The 21,412-nt window shown below is 33.7% G+C and overlaps 1 protein-coding gene across 1 annotated transcript in view; it reads right to left on the bottom strand.

Annotated features, from left to right (window-relative positions):
* LOC137401949 (cyclic AMP receptor 1-like) overlaps nucleotides 1-20,270 on the bottom strand; it is a 38,157-nt gene extending 17,887 nt beyond the window's left edge. The window contains exons 1-3 of the mRNA XM_068088420.1: nucleotides 20,180-20,270; nucleotides 7,323-7,464; nucleotides 6,359-6,466 (exon numbers count right to left, since the gene is read on the bottom strand). Of these exons, the coding sequence (XP_067944521.1) occupies nucleotides 6,359-6,466; nucleotides 7,323-7,433 (219 nt within the window). The 5' untranslated portion in view covers nucleotides 7,434-7,464; nucleotides 20,180-20,270. The remainder of the gene's footprint in view (nucleotides 1-6,358; nucleotides 6,467-7,322; nucleotides 7,465-20,179) is intronic.
* Nucleotides 20,271-21,412: the final 1,142 nt, after the last annotated feature.

The following is a 21,412-nucleotide window of genomic DNA, read 5'->3' as shown; positions in this document are numbered from 1 at the left end:
TGAACCGTTAGTATAACCTTCCCTCCATCAAATGGTACTTTTTTTCCATCATCACTTGTTATAAGGGTCTCTATCACATCAGTAGAAATTTTATCCACTTCAACGTAATGCGCTTGACTGAATTCTGTATAAACTCGAGAGAACTTCTTTCCACTTACTGGGACAACTCGTAGCAATCGTACATTTGCATCTCCAACGAGTCTGTTACTTACAATTGATGAATATACGTATAATGATGTAAATCCATAGTTGATATCCGGAGATGTGATGTTTCCGTGTTTTCCCACATTATAAGTTATCTTCGGATCTAATCCTAAGATATTTGCGAAATCTTGTGAAAACGAAACCTGAACACTCGAATCTCTTACATACAACATAGATTTGTTGGATATTTTGTCGTATTCGAATTCTATAGTTGGATGGAGATTGAAGGGTTTTAGAACATCATGAGTTCGTTGAATTACTTCATCTATATCTTCGTATCTTCCATTTCCAATTTTTATGTCGAAACGACGAAATCTCCCATTAAGTTCCGCTTTTGTGATGCTTATTATTCCTTCTACTACATTTGGCCAATTATTTAAAAACGATATATCTTTTAGAGCAACTTCCCATTGTCCTTTTGTAAAATCTACATATCTGGCTAGTCTAACTGTAAAGTTTGAATTAGTATTTTTAGGAAAGTCACTAAAACTAGCATCAGAAGGAAGAGTTACGAACTCCGACATTTTCAATTCTTTCAATGAAGTTCAATTGCTTATCATCCTCTTTTATTTAACAAAATCTCTTTCATTGACCCAGCTATTGAATGAATCAGGATATCCCATCCATTTAACGAGTATTTCCTTTGTTCTTCCTCGTTTCCGAGATTTGAGAATTTTCTCAATTCGAAAAAATGCGGGTTTTTTTACTTTCTGTAGTTCATCTTCATAAAAAGTTCCATCAACCGGTTCGTTTGCTAAATCACGTAATTTATAGATAATCGGTCTTTCAAAATCAAGCACTTCTGTAATTTGAAAAACTTCAACTGTCAAATTTATTGTGAAACCTCTTTCGAAAACTGTTCTAGCTTTACTAATACGAACGTAATCATCAATATTGAATTTGGGAGTACTGTCAGAACTATATTCTCCATTTTCATAAATCCTATTCCAGATTCTTTCTTGATTTTCATAATTTACATCATTTGGTTTTATTCCTAATGTTGTGTGAATAGTATTGTTATATGCTTTTACCATTTGTGGTAAAACATCAATATATCTACGATCATCCGAATATGTCATGAATCTATACATCTTCACCCGTAATGTTTTGTTGAATCGTTCTATGATGGAAGCTTTAATTGTCTCATTCTCAGATGTAAACCATTTTACTTTATTTTCTTTCAAAACTTTTTTGACATCTCGATTATTAAACTCTTTTCCTTTGTCTGTTTGAAAAACTCTATAATTAGTTCCATCCAATACTTTTTTTAAGGCTTTTGCTACCAATATACCTGATTTGTTAACAAGAGGCTCTACCCATGCTTTTCTTGAAAAAACATCAATCATTGTAAGTAAAAATGTAATTCCATCATTTTCAGCTCGATGAGATCTAACATCCATTAAATCAGCCTGTAATTGTTCACCAACTCCTGCAACAATTGTAGGTCTTCTTCTAAATTTCGTTTTTATTTGTTTGTGTAACGTATAAGCATCTTCACCACTTAACCAATCTCTAACTTCTTGTTCGCTTTCTTTTCTCCGAAGTGCTTCATTCAGTTTTCGTGCTCCACCTAATGAAGATGGTAGATCCGGGGTATAATAGAATTCATTTAGTAAGTCGTCCATTTTCCTCTTGTTCCTACATAAGGTTTTCGTGAAGACGATCTATTCGAATTGGATTTTGATTTATTTGATAAATTCGAGTTCGACTCCTTGATAATTTTTTCAAATAAGTTATATTGTTTCTCAAATGAACTTGGAGAAAAGGGAGAAGATACAATTGAACTATCTTTAACTCGAATCTTTCTTTCAAGAAGATTTCGTAAGTTCTCAGGTTTAATCTCTCCTGTAGATCCTGTTATTTTCCCGGTTAAAGAATCATAATTTCCAGACTTTTTCAATTTTTCCAGAAGATTTTTCGCTTTAGTTCGATCCTGAATCGAACCGAAGTCTTCAACTATTGAAGAAATGGAATAAGATCTAGAAGAATTTGACGATGGTTCTTCATCGTTTAACTTCGGTGGTAATAATGTGTCTTCTTTTTTTGGCGATTCTTTTAAAACTGTAGAGTCTTGAGACGAATTATCTTTGGGTAATTCAGGTGTATCTTTCTTTAGAGTTTCTTTTGAATTTTGTGGAGCTGAAGGTGTTTGTGACATCATTGAAATCGGATTTCGAATAGTCGGAGACTGTTGAATTGGATAACTCCGAATTGAATTCATTTCATCTAAAAATTTTTGAAGTTCAGCTGCATACAAATTAACTTTGTTATAGTCTGAAATAGTGTTATCGTTATTAATTTGACGCATCCTATCTCTGGTCTTCTTAACCTTACTTACTCTTGGATTTTCTAATGGATTGAAACGAAGTGACGAACTATAGCCATCATTGATAATTTTTGAATCCTGTTGACTTTTAAATTGGTTCCTTTTGTACTCGTCTTCAGAAACCAAAAAAATTTTTTTTGTATACTTAGGAAAGCTCATCTTCCTGCTGAATGATTAATACAAGTTGAGGGATGGCTTTATAATCCGTTTCAATAATCCTTTTCCGTTTTGCAAAATCTTTCGTTTATATTTAAGAGGTTTGTTTTCATCGATAATATTCATCAACTCCTTTTTATGTTGACTCAGAGAATGGTATTGATTTTTCGTTAAAGGTACATTCCCATATATAATATTTTTAACAATTTCAAGTAATGTTCTAATTACTTCTTCTTTCATATGAGGTAAAGCAGAACTTGCAAGTTCATCGGTAAGACTGTTCAGTATTTGCAGAATTACTCTGTTTTTTTTTTCATTCTCTTAGAAAGTGGAGAATTATCCATGATAACTTAATTATTTTCTTCTTCGTGTTTTAAACAATCCTCCGAGCAATGGTTCAACTAATCCTGGGAGTATAGCACCCGCGATCGGACCTAGTAAAGCCGATAAAAACCCTCCTTTTTGCAAAAGTTGTTTCTTTTCCAAATTCGATGTTCTAGGACTAATCAGTCGAGCGATGTTTTTACTTTGTCGACTCAAAGCTTTATACTGAGCATCAGTTAGTCGTTCTTTTCTTTTAATGAGTAATTTCACACAATCAATAATTGCTAAAATTAAATCCGTTTTAGCATTTTTAATAATCGATTGTTGAGAAGAAATAGAATCTCCAACTAGAGATAATAAAGTTAGTAAATTTCGGTGAATTCTTTTTGTTTCAGCCATATCTATGTGATAATTTTAGTGATGTTATAGTAATCACTCAGAGGAAGATACAGAAGTGGTATGGTGAATATTTAAAGAGAACTTGGAATATATACTTGTTTTATTTAATTATGGAATACAAATCAAAATCGTTTGCTTAATTAGGCTTATAAATAATCATAGGCGTAGAGTCAACAGGAGGGAAATTTCCCATAATTCTCATTGTATCATCGGTTTCTTGTCGGAGGTCCAGTCTCATGAAGGAATATGGTGAAGATGTTGCATCTCGGTAGGATTCCTGAAAATATTTAACTTGTCCAGGAAAAACTTGTTTTCCTAAAAATGTGATTGATGTAGAATCCCTGGGGTTTTTTCCTATAAAAAAATAGTGACTATTCAGCGAAATTGTTCTAAGTTTACCAAAGAATAAGTTTTGTGTAATAGTAAGAATACTAATATTTAGATGGTGACTTTCTCGAGTATACAAATTGTTAGCCATCTTGATATTTGATGATAATTCCTCCATTAGATCATCAATGATCATCCATCTATTTTCTCCATCTTTGGGAAAAGTACTCGGATCTTTCAATCCTTCATGAAATTCCACTCCTTTCATATCCTCAAAAGCTTCCTGCCATATTCCATAGCAATATATAATTTCGATTGGAGGAGGAGTAGATATTAATTGAGATTGTTCAATCAACCGTTTAACGAGTTGAGTTTTTCCTGATCCTGTTGGTCCTGTTATCATAGATGTGAAAGGAGAATGTAACCTCACATCAATTGATTGTAGTCCGTCTTTCTCCATGTTTTGATAATTACTAACATTTGAAGTTTTCATTTAAACTAATTATAATGATGAGGAGATGTTTCAAAAATCATACTTTCATTATTCACAAAATTTTGAAAAAATACTTCTACATAGTTCACAGTAGCATTCATCTTTTCTCCTGTAATCCGAATAAAAAAATATTCAATCAAAGATGAAGCTACAGTTATTGCAAGTAATATTAAAACCACTCCAAAAAATTGAAGCAAACTTTGTCGAAGCGGTTTTGATGTAGATTTAGTGATGTTATCAAAATGATTATGTAATAATACAGCCTCTTCAACTAATCCATCTGTTTCATCTTTTTCTTCTTCACAAGAATTGTAAACTTTAGAATTATCCTTATGAATAGTTTCCATAATTTTATATTCCTTCTAGTTGAACTTCTCAATGATATAATGTTCATATATATAAAACTCTTAACTTATAAATAGTGAATGGACAGTTAATCGATTCCACGAATAGACACGCCCGAACTCGTCCAACATCAGCGTTCATTCAACCGAAACGACATAACACCGTTCACCCCACCGGTCGCCAACCCGACCCCAACCATTCGACGATCGATCGCTCAACTCGTCGACACCCGAACCCCAAACCCATCGCATCGAAACCCGAAACCATCGCCCTCTTCACCTCATCCTTCCCACAATTCCTCTCGACCAGCACCGCATCCTTCCCACAATTCCTCTCAAACTTCATAACCTTAGCTCCCAACACTCACACACCTACCCCCCCAAACTTTCCATCAGACAACACCATTCTCCGAGGTTCTCGGGCTAAAATGTACCCAAAATCCAACTTTAAGTGCACAAATGTGTAGATCTGCTCTCACTATACTACTGTTAATGTTAGTCTCAATAGCAAATGGTATGTTTTTTTTTAATTAACAGTAACTATATAAAACATCCTTAATGTCAGCAATAAGGAGTTACCTCCTCGGTTGATGACTAGAGTTGGTCCCAACTTCAACAGTCACTAAACTTCTGGTTTAGTCCTGTTTGGTAGATCAATAACCTCATTACCCATAATGTTCGCCTAATGAATTGGAACCATTCTGATAGCCTATAATTGATTTTAGTAGCAGCCCTTAGAATAAAACAGAAAAAAATATCTGTGGGCTGCAAATAAAACATCATATGCAGTTAACATGTTTTTTTATAGAACTGACGTTAGTTCAGTTGGCCAATAATTGACTGCTTAAAGCTTTGTCAAGATATGTGACAGACACACACACATGTTAACTTATCGACTCACAATGTTTAGGCACTAGTTGCATTTAGCATGGTAAAATTTGTTTTATTGCATGGTTTAATGAGTACCTGAGGTCTAGCTATTTGTGGATCACAAATGTTTCGGCCATAATTCACATCAACCATTTCAAACAGGAAATATCTATGTGCCAACATAGAATCAACAACTACCAGTATGTGGAAACATTAAAGCTGTTTATGTGAATAAATAAACGGGCATCTAGCATTTTCAGCATTTTCAGCGTTTCCATCTGCATTAGCGGTTTCAAGCTTTTACGAACAAATTCCAGTTTTTAGTTTTTTATAGTCAAATTGTGGTTTACGTTTTATGTTTATGTCAAAAGTTTTTATTCCATTTATTATATCATCTATAAGTTCAACAAATGACTTTTCCAAATCTTCGCACCTTTTCACTTTACCTATGCTAAATGTTTATTTTTTTCAAATTCAATGTTTCAAGAGTTTTTATGGTTTGTGCCCTCGTTTTTCACTAGACAGTTACAGGCTCTCAACTCATTTCAACGTACGAACAAATGTTACACCACAATACCATTTGCTTTGAAAATGTCATCACCAATTACTTTAACAATATCCCACCTAATATCAATTCTTTTGACAGAGAAACACAATTTAAATACTATTCATCAAATTATTTATCTAATTTTAGTGGTTAACTGTTGCCTTCTTTTCTCTTTTGATTGTTGTATGATGTTATTTGACAAATATTTATATTTGAAATGAAACAGCTGTCAATATAGAAAAATACAATTACAATACTTCTCTAGCGGCATACCTACTATTGATAATTTGAGTCTCAAACTTGAAAGTGTGTATTTTTGCATTTTAAGGCTTCTACAACTGCTCAAAATCTAGCATCCTTTGTCTTACCTCAATAAATATCTTGTACTTCCCGAGGATGACAATGCAAACGATTGTGGCACATGTAACTACAATTCTCGCTGCCAGTATAACCTTCTTTATTGTTCGCACTGTGTCCTGTAAATATTGCAATGCAAGATTTATATAAACAATGATAGACTGATTGTGAGAATATTGTCAAAAAAGTACCAAGCTGATATGTTTCAACAATGTGACAGGTTGTGACAGGTGTGCTTGAAAGTTCAAACTCACAAAAAATTGCATTTTGGGCTGCTTCATTTTATTCATCCTCACTAATATCTTGTTTCAAACAGACAAAGAGACTTTTAAAACCAAATTTGATTTTTAGCACTATCATACATGTATATACTATTATATAGACTGTCTTGCCAAAAAGTTTGCTTCAAAGCTGTTTGGTAAACTCAGGTGATCTGTCATGTTGAACTAATAAGTATTATTGTAAATTTCTCACTGCAGAAGGTCAAGTTTTGATAAAATTCATAACAGGGCAGTGGTTGTACGTAAGCCAATGCAAATATTAAACTCCAACTTTGTGGTGGAAACCATTATCTCTGCGGTTCGGGGTTTTTCTCACTTCAGACTGACTGCTCCAAGATCTTGTCATACAAGCAAATTAGAGATATTGAACTGGTTCTAGTCTGACTCGCCTAATTTTAGCTCCTTAATAATAATCCTCAAACACTGGGTGTCAAAAATAAGTGTTATATGTTCATTTTGTAATATTTAAAGATTTCATAGACCAACTTTTGTACTGCTTTTTTTTTATTATTTTTTGGCATATTTTGAAAAACATTTAAAATTCAAAAGAAAGATATTGCTAGTAAATTACTATATATAATATAATATATATAGCTAAAAGCATAGATAAAACAACAAGCTTTTTTCAAAAATATTTTTGGAGGCTGTTGAAGTTTCTACCGTATTTTCGGCAATAGATATACTAATAACTCACGCATTCTCCAACTGGTAGTCCGCAGTCAAGTTCTCTTGGGTCAATAATGGTAGCAAAAGGACCACCACTGGTTGAATTCTTAAGCAATCGACCATTGATGAATTCCATCATAAAACATCCTGTGCTTGAGAAACAAATTTGGCTGTAAGTAAACCAAACCGTTATATAGAGCTAAAGGTGAATTGCACAAAAATCATTGTAAATATTTTCAGAAGGTATCAGTATTTTCCTATAATTTGAAGTTTTTTTTGTGTTTGAGGTGATTTGACTGCCAGGATGTTTCAAGATGAAAATCAATAAAACTTGATCATGGTTTAACTGCCTAAATTAAATGAAGGCCGAGTATGACATCTAAAGTTGCTGAAAGATCGTGAGAATAGAGACATGTAATGCTTTAGCTTGAATGCAATAGCTGATATCAACTATCGCATTGATAGTAGCTAGTCAGTTTATTTTGCATGTATTTTCTTTGGAGTCTTTCTATTTCGATAAAGTTTTATGGATATTAATTCTGGCAATCAGATCACTTCAAATGTCTTAATAAATCCCAAATGATAGAAAATACTGATACTTTCTTATAAAATCTACAAAATTTTTATGAAAGTTTATCTTTAACTTTTGTACCAAACTTCTAAGTAGTTCACACTTGCTGTCAGCTGACAGTTTAAAAGGTCGGTTCTATGGACTCATGGTCATACGTATCAAGTTTCCCTTAGTTCCTTTCTAACAAACAAGATTTTCCAAGTTGAGCAATTTTGAGCTGTCTATACATAGCTTGCCAACATAGCACTTGTTTCTAGTATCTGAATAGTATATTTTGTTCTGGAAAACTACATGTTGTAGTGTTGCGTTTGTGATCAATGAAATTTGGTTAGCCTGTCAACTGCCCAACCAAAATTGTATTGAGTCCTAAAGTTTTCATTAGACCTACAAAACCTTTGACCTTCACAATTGATAATTATAACCACCTAGACAAGGTATATTTATTCTGAAAAATAAATTTTTGTATCCGAACTGTATTGATGATTGGTGTAACCAATGTGTCACATCTAACCCTTATATGCGCAATGAATAGTTACTGTAATATCCCGACGGGGCTTTTACTAGATAAAAAATGTCATGGTTTTTCCCATGGCTTTATTTTTATTTGTATGAGTTGAGAAGACGGATAAAAAACTTGTTTCTAAAGACTATAAAGTATAGAGATAGAAAACCATTATCTACATGTGGAACTTGAAATATAGCCACCCTCTTTTTATTTTGCTAATTGACTCTTTTGCTTTGCTTGAGTGACAAGACTGTCTGCCAAAATGATGCAGTGTTGAAGAGTAAGGAATATGCATAAATATTCATGTTTGTATACTGTATAAATGTTAGCTTTAGTGTGCAGAAGTCAAACTGTGTGTCTTAAGTCTTTGATTGCAAAGTTTGTAGTTTTCTGTGGCTTTTTGCTACTTTCTAGTGTTTTACATCATCGGGGATTTCTTAATGTGTCTAAGATTAAGTCTCTAATCATAAGTTTTTGTTTAGTGTCGCGTAGCACATGCATTGATCTTTTTTGTTGGATAGCCCACATGACACAGTTTGCTAGCAGCTTCGTGTTGTCAGGTGTTGTTGATAGGAAGTCTACTGAAACATAAATCTTAGGATGCACTTTCAGAGTTAATCTAGGCTTCTTTATGATAGCTAATTAAAAGTTGTGGTGACTATTTAACCTTATCTTAGGTTAACCCCTCAATGTTGTAGTAGTGGAATAGGGAAGTTGAGATCTCGGAGTTGATCTGTAATAATGATTAATGTATCTCTGGAGTTTGTGGTTGTTGTAGACATGAGAAGGTTTTCTCATTAAATCGGCAATGAGTATTGGGATAATGGTTTAACTTGCATGTGTATCATATTGTCTTGAACAATTTACATGTATGTTTAGCTGGAAATGGTTAGTTCAGGTACAACACTTGTGATTGCTTATGTTTCGTACCGTTAAACTGCTGCACTATTGCATTCTATTATTGTCGTCGTAATATTGTAAAACATTTATTCAGCTAAAACAGTTGAAGACCAAAATGGAAAAACTAGTGATGTCACATTTTGGGAGTTATTGCTACCTACGTGTAGTTTTTGCAATGTATAAAGAATTGGATAGTGAATTAAAAAAGTTGGAAAAACCGGTGTTGTCTCATGGAAATCTATGTTTAAATTTTATGCTCAAATAAAAAAACAGGCAAAGTCGAAGCCGTAATATGGAAAAATCGGCTGAGTCCAACAGCTAACCAATCAAACAGCGATTTTCTCGTTAACACGGTTTTGCATTGTTTAATGTTGCTTAGCTAGCAGCAACGATCGATGCGTAACACGTGCATGTTTGTTAAATTATTTTTAATAATGACAACACCTGGAGATAGATCTGAGTATTCATAATAAACTGAAAAGTCTAGCAAACAAAAAGATGGTAGTGCACAATTCAAGGTTGAAAAGCAAAAGATTTTTAGCCACACAACAAGAGAAGATACATATGCGAATGGTATAAATGCTTTAAAATTATGTGTGCAGCTGACCGGCAGAAGTTTTTCACTGATTTTAATCAATTTTACACTACAAAGAATCCACAAGACATTATTTATCTTTGATAATAACGGTGTGTAAAGAGGAAAGAAGAAGGTCCCGTTAACAGTCACATAGGTCCCGAAGCAGTTGAGTTAAATTTGTTCTGTGATGGATACTCTGAACTAAACAAAAACTAGACACTCATTCACTATTTTCATTAGCTTGTGCATGAGAAAACTGTTTTAACCATATCACAACAAGCTATTCATGGTGGAGACATTCCTACATGAATGTGGTTGAGACATGAATGTGGTTGAGACATGAATGTGGTTGAGACATGAATGTGGTTGAGACATGAATGTGGTTGAGACATGAATGTGGTTGAGACATGAATGTGGTAGAGACATGAATGTGGTTGAGACATGATTGTGGTTGAGACATGAATGTGGTTGAGAAATGAATGTGATTGAGACATGAATGCGGTTGAGACATGAATGTGATTGAGACATGAATGTGGTTGAGACATGAATGTGATTGAGACATGAATGTGATTGAGACATGAATGTGGTTGAGACATGAATGTGGTTGAGACATGAATGTGGTTGAGAAATGAACGTGATTGAGACATGAATGTGGTTGAGACATGAATGTGGTTGAGACATGAATGTGGTTGAGACATGAATGTGATTGAGACATGAATGCAGTAAACTGCAAGTAAGATGTAGATCGATCATCTGATTTGATAAAGTTGTTTCAAAATGCTCACAAACCTCCTAAACCTTTTAATATAATTTATCTTTGCAGCTCAAAGTTTTTCAATAACACAGATTATCTTAAACTGTTGCATCAGACAACTTGCCAATAAAAACTAGGCTTATACGTCAAGTGAAAGTTTCGAATATGGAAAGCAAGCTTATTGTGTTTTATAGAGAATCATGGAGTGACAGTTACATTGAGAGTGCTATTGAAACACTGTCTAAGGTTCCTTGTTGAACTCAATCAACTTGCATTATAACCAGTCGATTGCCGACCAGCAAAGTACTGTACTTATATTATAGTTAAATATAATTTTTTAATGAAAAAACCTTTTTAGTGCAATCGAATGGAAAAATAGGTGATGTCCATTGCCAACATGTATGTTCATTTTTGACCACCAAATTACAAAAAAAAAACAATATTCTGAGTTGAAAATGTTATTTTATGAGCACCAAACTATGTATCTGTCAATAAACTTATATATATTTGTCATAAACTGTATTTTCATCGCATGATCCAGTCTCAGAACTTAAAAGTTGATCTTCGCAAAATTGCAAATGTGTGACATCACTGGTTTTTCCATTAGGGTCTTCGCTTGTATAGTCAGTAATACTTGATACAGTGTAATATACCTTAAATAAATTACCTCACAATAAGACTGACAGCAACCAAATAATAGCCTGAATATCTTGAAGTGTTGGACTCAAATGAGGAAAGGGTTGCCGAATATTCCTCTCTGACATTTTTCTATCATAATTCTTATTTGTTTTCACTTTGAGGGTGCTTATAGCTATTTAATTTTGTCGCTAAAAAGGTTGCAATTTAATGCTGAAATGTAGCTTTTGGTAACTTATTAGCCAGAAGATGTAGCAAAAAAACTTAAAACTATGCAGATAGTAGCCATAAAAAATATGTGAAAAAATTGCTGATTGTGTCGGAAGAAAAATCTTAACTAGAATAAGAGCCATGGTTAAGTGAAACGACATAATCGATTCACATTTGCTACTTTTAACATACCAGCCTAGAACACTGCCATCTGCCCCAAGTGATCACCCGTCCACTTTGCAGAATAGTTGTGCATATATTTATTACACCTAACAGTCTCTTACCGCCCACCAGACAGTCGGGGTACTAATACGCAAAAAATGGAAATAGCATGCAGAAGGTGGCTATCACTGTATTAATAAGTAGTAAAGGTTGAATACCAGAAAGAGAAGATAATGAATAATGATTGGGTGAACTACACAGGGAATAATAGCGAGGAAGTAGACAGCAGCGGTAATATGTAAAAAGAGAACAAAGAAAAAAAAGATGAATTACAGAAGGAAGATAAGCAACTGAAGAACATAAATAGATAAAAATTTAGAGCAAGGTTATATTCTTTGGGTTTATTTCTTTGTGAATACAAAGAAATAAAACATTGCTAAAATACTTAGAAGATAATCGCCGATCAACTTTAGCAGAGTGCTCCCAGCTGGGAAATGATAACTCCCAGCTGGGAAATGGAAACATCTGTGGTGAAATATTTGCTGCTGATAGAATTGTCGGTCATCAGATATAAACCATTTGCTGTTGATGCAAATCTTTATTCATATAATGCTTGGGTAAATGCCTGTGTCCAAAGCTCACACTGAAATCCCAATGATTATCCATTATTTAAAATTGATGTTAGTTTTTGTGCAATGAGGCATACAATTAAGGCCATAGTAGAGTCTTCATGAACACTCCGTGCAGTAAAGTAAACAGTTCATAAAGACATGTAGAACACTGAGAAGCATCTTGTGTTTACATTGTACAGTGGAGTATTTACAATCAGTATGATACCTTGGTGCGAGTGATGCAAATTTGGAACTTTTCTCACCTAATGTAAGCTACCATGCGATTAGGGTTTCAGCAGAGATTTGCATGTTGCGGATTAACCAGTGAGCGCCATTAAAAAGTTCAGGAATTATATGCCATAAATCATAATGGTGCATTCCTTTTTCTTGCCAAGTCAAAATAGAAATGACTGGTGTGTGGAAAATGTTTAAAGTGGAACAACTTGTACTGCATTTTCTTTCATCAAATAAAAATGCATGACCCCTTTTCATATTTTTCAAGTGGGAAACATTAAACATTAATGTATTTTTGCTGTTTCTAACTTGCAAATGCCTCAAACTTGTGGACTACTGCATCACGGAAACATCGTGACTAAGGTATAAAAGCTAACCATTTACTGAACAAACTAGTACAAATTTATTATAAAATCTTTTTCCAACATTATGCTGAACAAATGAATCTGTGCATGTGAACAAATGAAAGAAATCTGAGCATAAAATTTAGCAGGCATTTCGATATTACAATGAATTTATAACCTTACTAACAGCAGCATTTCTATCACTTTTCAAGCAGGTAGCCTGGAGTTGATTGTTTAAGAGGCTTATTCACAGGATCCTGATGGAATTTTGAGACCAAATATTTTAGCAAGCTTGCAAAAGGGAAGTAGCATATGTGGGTAAAGTTTGTAAACAATTGGTCAATAATGGAAACTCACCATAGCGTAACACGGACAAACACACGGACAAACACACGGACAAACACATAGACAAACACACGGACAAACACACGGACAAACACATAGACAAACACACGGACAAACACACACACCCACTGACAAAGCTGTTTTTAATAATATAAATGTCATTTGGTGAGAGTTACTAAATAGCTGTAAATGTTACGCTTTAAATATAAATAATATTCTTAGACCCGAGTTTACGATTTCCTGTGATTCGTAAAAGAGAACCTACCTAAAGTTTTAAAAAACTGCTTAATGCAGATCATGAAACAGAAGCAAGCCGGCTTTGCGACATCCCCGAGTTTTTTTACCTAAGAAATCCTGCACAGGCCAACAAGACTTTTACCATTATTCATTAATTTTTGTCACTATAATTGGTTGCTCAAACAAAGCCCAAAACAACGCACAACTGGTTGGTTGCTGCCTTTTTTCTTTAGTATTCAAACAAAGAATTTTCTAGAACATAATGAGTCATAAACTATTAAGTAGACATGTATTCTAATTATGCATAGTAATTATTAAAAACCCCGCTGATTGCATAATACTGTATTTTACCACCTAATTATTGTGGGATTTGAGTAGTTGATACATAGTATTACATAAATTCACTATACAGATCCGTGACATTGACAGAGCTTGCTAAGAACTGTCTACTAAGTACATGTAGCCTGGTTGGATTCATAGAATGACTTGTGGCAACAAATCAGTGAGTAGCTTACTGATTCCGGCTTTACTCTGTCATAAAAATAAATTTTGGCATCTTTAGAATAACCACTTTGTCACTTCAGCTCGAAAATTCTTTTTTGGATGCAAGCCAACTTGGTGAGCTCATGGCTCTTTTGTACAGTAATCAAATCAACTGAAAGGTTGTGAATTTCAGTTCAGTTGGTTTTGTGTTGTTATCTGAAAAACTTAAAAAAGGAGGTAAAAGGTTCACTGCTCTACAGGGAAACAATATTTTTAGTGTTGCTCATTTGAACAGTCAGCCACACAAAAGTGACCAATTAAACTCAAAGTAATGAGACAATTGCACTGCTTACTGTAATATGTTTACTAGGGCTCACAATATCCATCGATATAGCTCAACGTATTGAAACTGGACATGTCTGTACTGCTCTCTTACTAAAAGGAGTCATCGATATAAGAGCTGCAAACATAGCTCAAAGCATTAAAACTTTTGTAATGTCTGTGCCACTTTTTGTGAGTAGCACTAACAAAATCACTGATACAGTTACAACCATGGAAACTCTAGGCATGTCTGCACTATGGAAAAGCCTTTCAAGTCCGCCTAATGACTGTCTCTATGGGCTGAATCCTTTCATTAATTTGATATGAAGTGAAACTATAGAAGTCTCATCGGCATATTGCTAAAACCCACAAACATGCTCTACTATGCATCTCTGATAAGTGTATAAACTTATATAAGACCATCTGGTAGCTCAATGAAAATGAAGAATTTAATTCCTAAAAAAAGCTGCTGGTAGATAATTATCATCAAAAATAAACCACATTATTAATCTAAAAGAACTAAGCAAAACAAGCATTCAACATTCCTGTAAACCTCGGATAAGTGTTAGTATATTTTCACATATAGCAGTTTTAGTATATACTGCCTGGGAGTGTTTGTCAAATTGTTAATGAATGAAACTTCACTTTCAGAGAGCAGCCTTATTTGCTCTAAGGCATGATATCGCTAATATGCTAATACTTGTTAATAAAATACCAAAGAATAATGTTAAATATCAGGACTTTAATATTATTGAAATATTATAGTTATAAAAATATACCATTATATTATAATGGTATATTTGTATAATAATATATTGCATAATTTAGGTTCATTAGACTTTTATTGAAGCATTATAATTACAATGTATATAAATATACTATTATATTATTATATTTATATTATTATTGATCATAATATAACCAATAACAAAGTTAATTTTGATAGTTACATACTATCGTAGTATAATTATATAGGTATTATATTATAATATAATAAACAAAGGCATCACATATAATAATTAAAGCAAAACAAACATTCAACATTCATGCAAGCCTTGAATAAGTGTTGGTATATTTTTACATTTTGCAGTTTAAGAATAGATTGCCTGGGAGTGTTTGACTAGCTGGCAAACGGAACTCCACTTTTTGAGTGCAAATTTATTAGCAAAAAGGTTTCTGACATCAATAACTATTAGTATAGTTACTAATGCTAGTTAATAATAAAACACATAATAGCGTTAGTTATCAGGATTTTAATATTATTAAAGTATTATATTTATACAAATAAACAATTATATTATAATATTTATATTATTATTAACAATCAACATAATAAATAATAACACTAATTTTGGATAATTACACACTGTTGTAGTATAATTTAAACACTATGATAATATGATATAATATGTTATGACAAATTATGATACATTATTTTATAATGTAATGTTAAAATTGATAATTAATATAACAGATAATAACATTAACTATTAAATATTGAGTATGATTGTTGTAATATAATAATGCCAACATAATATTACAATGTTAATTTTATTATTGATTAGTAAATAATATATAAGTAATAAATATTGCTGAACAACATCGTAATTTAGATTCATAAGTTGGTATTCTACTAGTTATGCCCTAACCGCTGGGCAAGCACAGACTGATTTGTTTTGACTTTTATCAATACTTGATGTTCCTGATGAACAATTGAAAGATTGTGACTCTTTGACTCGAAAAAACCATTAAGATTTAATAATAATTCATCTGATAATTGAAGATAAGATGATACAGCTGACACAACAGCTGAGGGAGAGAAAAAAGTTGGACAGCTGCCAGCTATTTACAACTGCTAAATTTTCATTCAACAATATTGTAGCGACTCTTGAGCCATCCAGGCTGACGCTCCACCAAGGGTTGAAAAGTAGATCGTGCTTCCGTAGGGTGCTACAGTAAAGTGATGGTTATGCAATTTTCCGTTTCAACAACAAAGAATCTGATTATGAAGCAAGACCTATAATAGCTGTTGCTTTAGCAGCAACCCATTGGAAGACCTATTATAATAGCCGTTAATGTCCATGGAGTATCTGTTAATGTCTATGAATGTCCATGGACATCAACAGTCTTAGTTGATGTCCATGAATATCAACTAAGACAGTTTCAATGGTACAAAAATGGCACAACGCACGGGTTTTTTTGCTGCCAAACTGCAAGACTAAATCAAGACAGCATTCACAAACACAGAATCATATCATATGGAAGTGTTTAACTTACACTATCAGTATGTGAAAAGCTAGTAATTGTTAGCCTCGGGCCTTAAGAAAATATGACACATTGATGACCAAAAATCTAAACACATGTATACTTTAGACTCTTACCAAGATTTAAACTATGGCTAACATACAATAGTTATGACATACATAGCCATATCAGCACGCTTGGTTGACAAGCTTTTCAACACATTGTTGACATATATTGTTAATATGTAACCTAGCCATCTCTGATGCACACCACAGGAAGCACTGACCCACTCAAGCATAAAACCATTGTATAGCTGACATAAAATAAAGCCTTACAAAGACTAAATGCCTTTTTAACTGCCAGGTTCTCACACTCAATACATTGTATTTTACCAAATAGCAGATGTTTTGAAGATTCCCAAATTCCTCTTTGATTATCAAGCTAACTAATGCATAATAATTGTGCCTATGGAGGTGTGCTTTTCCTTTAAAAATTTTAGAAATTAAAAAGTAAGGTCCACTTTTTCTTTCAACTGCAAATGATGGATTTGAAAAATTTGACTAGAACATGTCGATGATGACTGCAATTGCCTTCAGTAACACAAATATCTGTGTGTAAATTATGATTGCTCACTGCAAGAATTGTGTAATTTATTAGAAATACACTGCTTCAGTTTTGTCGAGTTCCTTCGTATTAAAGCCCAGGCATACATCCCACAAAACTTCTAGCAGCCTTTTATTAAGGACATTGATAGCATTAAAAAGGGTAATGGGTCACGAAATTTGTAAACGAAATGTAAAATGTAAACGGAATCTGGGTCAATCTAAGAGACTAGCAAATTTTAAAGTAATCAATCTCGAATTGATGCTGAAAAAGTTCAGCATGCCATTTTGTAGTGCCAGTGAGCCATTTTAAGCATGACTTGAAGCTAATTATATTTGCTGTTTTACCAAACTATTCTAAAGTTATGAAAACAATTTTTGATGAGTCTCCATTTATGCTAGTACAACAATTGGCTAGTATATATGAATATTCTAAATTATAACAAAGATAAATTCATTTTTCATTTGAGCATATTTTCAGAAAAAAATCATAACTTAAAGCTTATGAAAGTTCTTCTTTTGAGCCAGTAAAAGCATATTATAACATATAGTCTCTCACCTGCAAGTACTCAATAGTGGGTAAAACAAAGAAAAAGACGCATACATGGAGATGCCGTAATGCCCTTATGGTGACCTTGCCTAAGTCAACCACTTACTGATGAACTTACACAATACATGCGTAATTTTATCAGAAGATTTGTATGGTTGGCGATTGTTTCAGGTGTGTGAGATGATAAGAATACTAGCATGTTTTAAGATTGAAATCTAAAAAATTGATTGTGATGGAATGATATCCAGATGAAGCGAAAGAGAAATTATGATGTCTACAGTTGCAAAGAGACCATAACAGAGACACGCAATGCATTAACTTGAACTCAATAGGCAATATTCAGAATAACAGCGATGGCTTTTGGTGACCTCAATTTGAAAATGAGTATTTTAACAATGATTGAGTTTTGTAGATTTCAGTCGTGCAACTAGAGTCGCCTCAATTTTGGTATCGGAATTGGAATCGAAATTGGTATCGGAATTGGTATCGGAATTGGTATCGGAATTGGTATCCGTGCCGATGTAGGTGTTAAGTATCTGAATCGGTATCAGCCGATTTTTTTTTAATCTGAAACTTCAGATACTTTTTACAAATCAACTATTTAGCGGAAAACAGTATTTTATCTTGCTACACTAATAAAAAATCATCAGCTGTAAGTTCCTTACTCTTACCTAATGAATTCTGGGCCTGTCACACTATTTATTTTATGTCTATAGCTTGATCAACATCAACACAGCTGAGGAACCTTTTTGCTTTGTCGTAGCAATAGATTACAGGACAATAATCACATCTTGTAATTTATTGTCAGGACGTGATCACAAAGTGTGGTATTGTTCAATTACAGTGATAGGATTTATCACAGGTAATCCTGAACAGGATAACAAAAAAGGGAAACAAGAATGCAGTGTAATACTTCTATTTACAAGCATTACGAAAGTAATTTGAGCAGCCGATGCATAAAGTTATCTATCTCTCTCTTTATCCTGACAATACATAGCTTGTTTGTTGGGTTCTTCCTATTTGGTTTGTGAATGTAAATTGTGTTTCTTTTTTATTATATTAAATTACACATTTACTTTTTGAAGTTTGTCTGAATAATTATGGTTTTACAGATCATTTGCTGAGCTAGTTCTTGTGAGTAAACTATTGCAGGTCTTACCATAAATTGAAAAAAACTGTTTTTTTCCATCCTTTACTTTGGTGGGCTTTGTTTGTCATTCAGCGTATTGAATAAATTTGTCATTCAGCGTATTGAACAAATATTTGAACAAATATTCTGAAATCTTAAAAGTAGGGCGATAAACATTTGTTTTTGGATATTGGTCTACGACGCATGAGTTCTGAGTTCAAGTCCTATAACTAGCAATATTTTACTTTAGCCATTAACACTAGCTACAGACTGACGCTTCCCTTATTGTAGTGCAGTTTTGTGTTAAGCTCAGAATTGCAAGTAATACAAAAGTATCTATACTTTCCAAAAGAATCTACTAAAAGTTTGTGCATGTTAATCTTTAACTGAATTCATTTCTCATCACACCTGACTTACACCTGACTCACACCTGACTCACACCTGACTCACACCTGACTCACACCTGACTCACACCTGACTCACACCTGACTCACACCTGACTCACACCTGACTCACACCTGACTCACAACTGACTCACACCTGACTCACACCTGACTCACACCTGACTCACACCTGACTCACACCTGACTCATACCTGACTCACACCTGACTCACACCTGACTCACACCTGACTCACACTTGACTCACACCTGACTCACACCTGACTCACACAAGATACCGTGAAAAGAATATGTTGGAAGAGGTCCACCAATCAATAACTGTAATACTAGTCTTATAGTTATGCTCTGGGAGTATAGTGTGCCTTGAGAGATCACGAGATGCGGCGTGGGAAATTGACAATAGTTTCTATAAATGGTCTTTTTTGAATTTCTTATACACTACTTTTGTTGGCTTTTTCTATCATTCAGTGCATTGAATAAATATTTGCCAATTGTTTTGGACTTTTAAAAGTTTGTAGATTATTATGGGCTTTAGGGTGCAGTTGCTCGACTACGCATGAGTTCATGAGTTCAAGTCCTATAACTAGCAATATTTTATCTTAGCCACTAACACTGGCTACAGACAGACAGTCCGCTTATTGTAACAAAGTCTTATTTAAAGCTCTAGCATGCAAATTTGTTTTCCCAATATAGTTTAAATATTTCACCTTGACAACAATTTCATTATTAAATTAAACAAAAAATTTTAAATATATAGTTTAGAATGTATATAAAAGCCAAACACTTAGTTGAGCAAAGATTCGAAAAAAGCTGGGACACTAAACATTGATCAAATTTATATATTTTCAGTAAACCAGATTACCGGAACATTCCAGAATTATCATGTTCACTGTACTTCACCAATCCTAAGAGTTGAAATGATAAGAATAATAACCAGAAATAATTACTGAGCAGGTTAGCAATAAAGGGAGGTTAAAAGAATGCTGGAAGAGCATGTTTTTATGCGCATCTGGACAGCTAAATATAGCATTCAAGCTGTAAAGTATGTGATTAATGTATAAAAGCTTACCTTCAAAAGTTGTTCGGGTTAGTCTAAAAACTGCAACGAAAACCTTTAAAATTATTACTAGCAAGTGTTCTGCTTGTATCTCTTTGAAAGGATTAGAGCAGTGACTTTTTCAGTCCACCAAAATCATTCCATAAAATGGTTGAGTGACTACAAATGAAGGGTGTAATTGCTGTCATCTGAAAAAACAAACTGAACTTCAAAACCTATTGCAAGCTCATTACCACAGACAGACCTCCCATTGATTATTTGGTTGTCAGGCAATTAGACCTTAATTGAATATAAAGCTAGTTTTTCCCAATAAATGACCAACTTTCCGTTTGATTTTTAAACAATTTTAGTTAAATTGGTTGCATTTTCTTCCACGGGAAGTGCCTAGCTCTCAAAACTATTTCAAGTTTATATTTTAGACTAGCTTGTCTTGACAAACTGTTGTTTTGCGGAGTTGTCCCCCGTCGAGCGGGCGAGCAACAACAGCTTGTCACAAGACGTACTGCACCTAATGCATCAGCTGCGATATAGGAAGTGGTTCTCTTTTGTCTACGCGGCTTGGCTGCGATGTTATGTCGGTCGCTCCATTGGTAATCATAACGAATTTCGCGCAAAAATTTATGTAGAAAAAAACAAGATTACAACGTTTAACCAAATACCAGTTTCTGTGATAAACTTTAGTAAAACTTAAGAATAAAATAAGCTGAAAATAAAATCAATAAGAACAAACAAAACTGACTGATACAAAAATAGAAATAAAACTGACTGAGCGCGCAAATAATGACATGTTTAGTCGCTGTTGCAGCCTAAATTCTAAAATTCTACTAAAGTTTACTGCAGAGACTGGTCGCTAGTTAAACGTTCTTATCTTAAATTTTCTACATAAATTTGTGCGCGAATTCCGTTATGATTACCAATGGAGCGACCGACATAACATCACAACCAAACCGCATAGACGGAAGAGTACAACTCCCTATAAGTGCAGCTGATGCATCAGGTGCAGTACATCTTGTTACAAGCTGTTGTTGCTCGCCGCTCGACGGGGGACAACTCCGCGAAAAACAAGAGTTTGTCAAGACAGGCTAATTTTAAACCTGATCACTGCATTACAATCTGGGCCAACACGACGAACTTGACAAATTGGACATTTCTAAGTCGTTGTTTGACAATAAAGAGATAAGTAGGAATAATTAGGGGTTGTTCACACAAAATAGATGCTTGTAACTGTTTATAGAACTAGGAAAA

The sequence above is a fragment of the Watersipora subatra genome, chromosome 8, assembly GCF_963576615.1.
Source record: "Watersipora subatra chromosome 8, tzWatSuba1.1, whole genome shotgun sequence".
NCBI classification, from domain to species: Eukaryota; Metazoa; Bryozoa; class Gymnolaemata; order Cheilostomatida; family Watersiporidae; genus Watersipora; species Watersipora subatra.
This window is presented reverse-complemented; position numbering and strand designations above follow the sequence as displayed.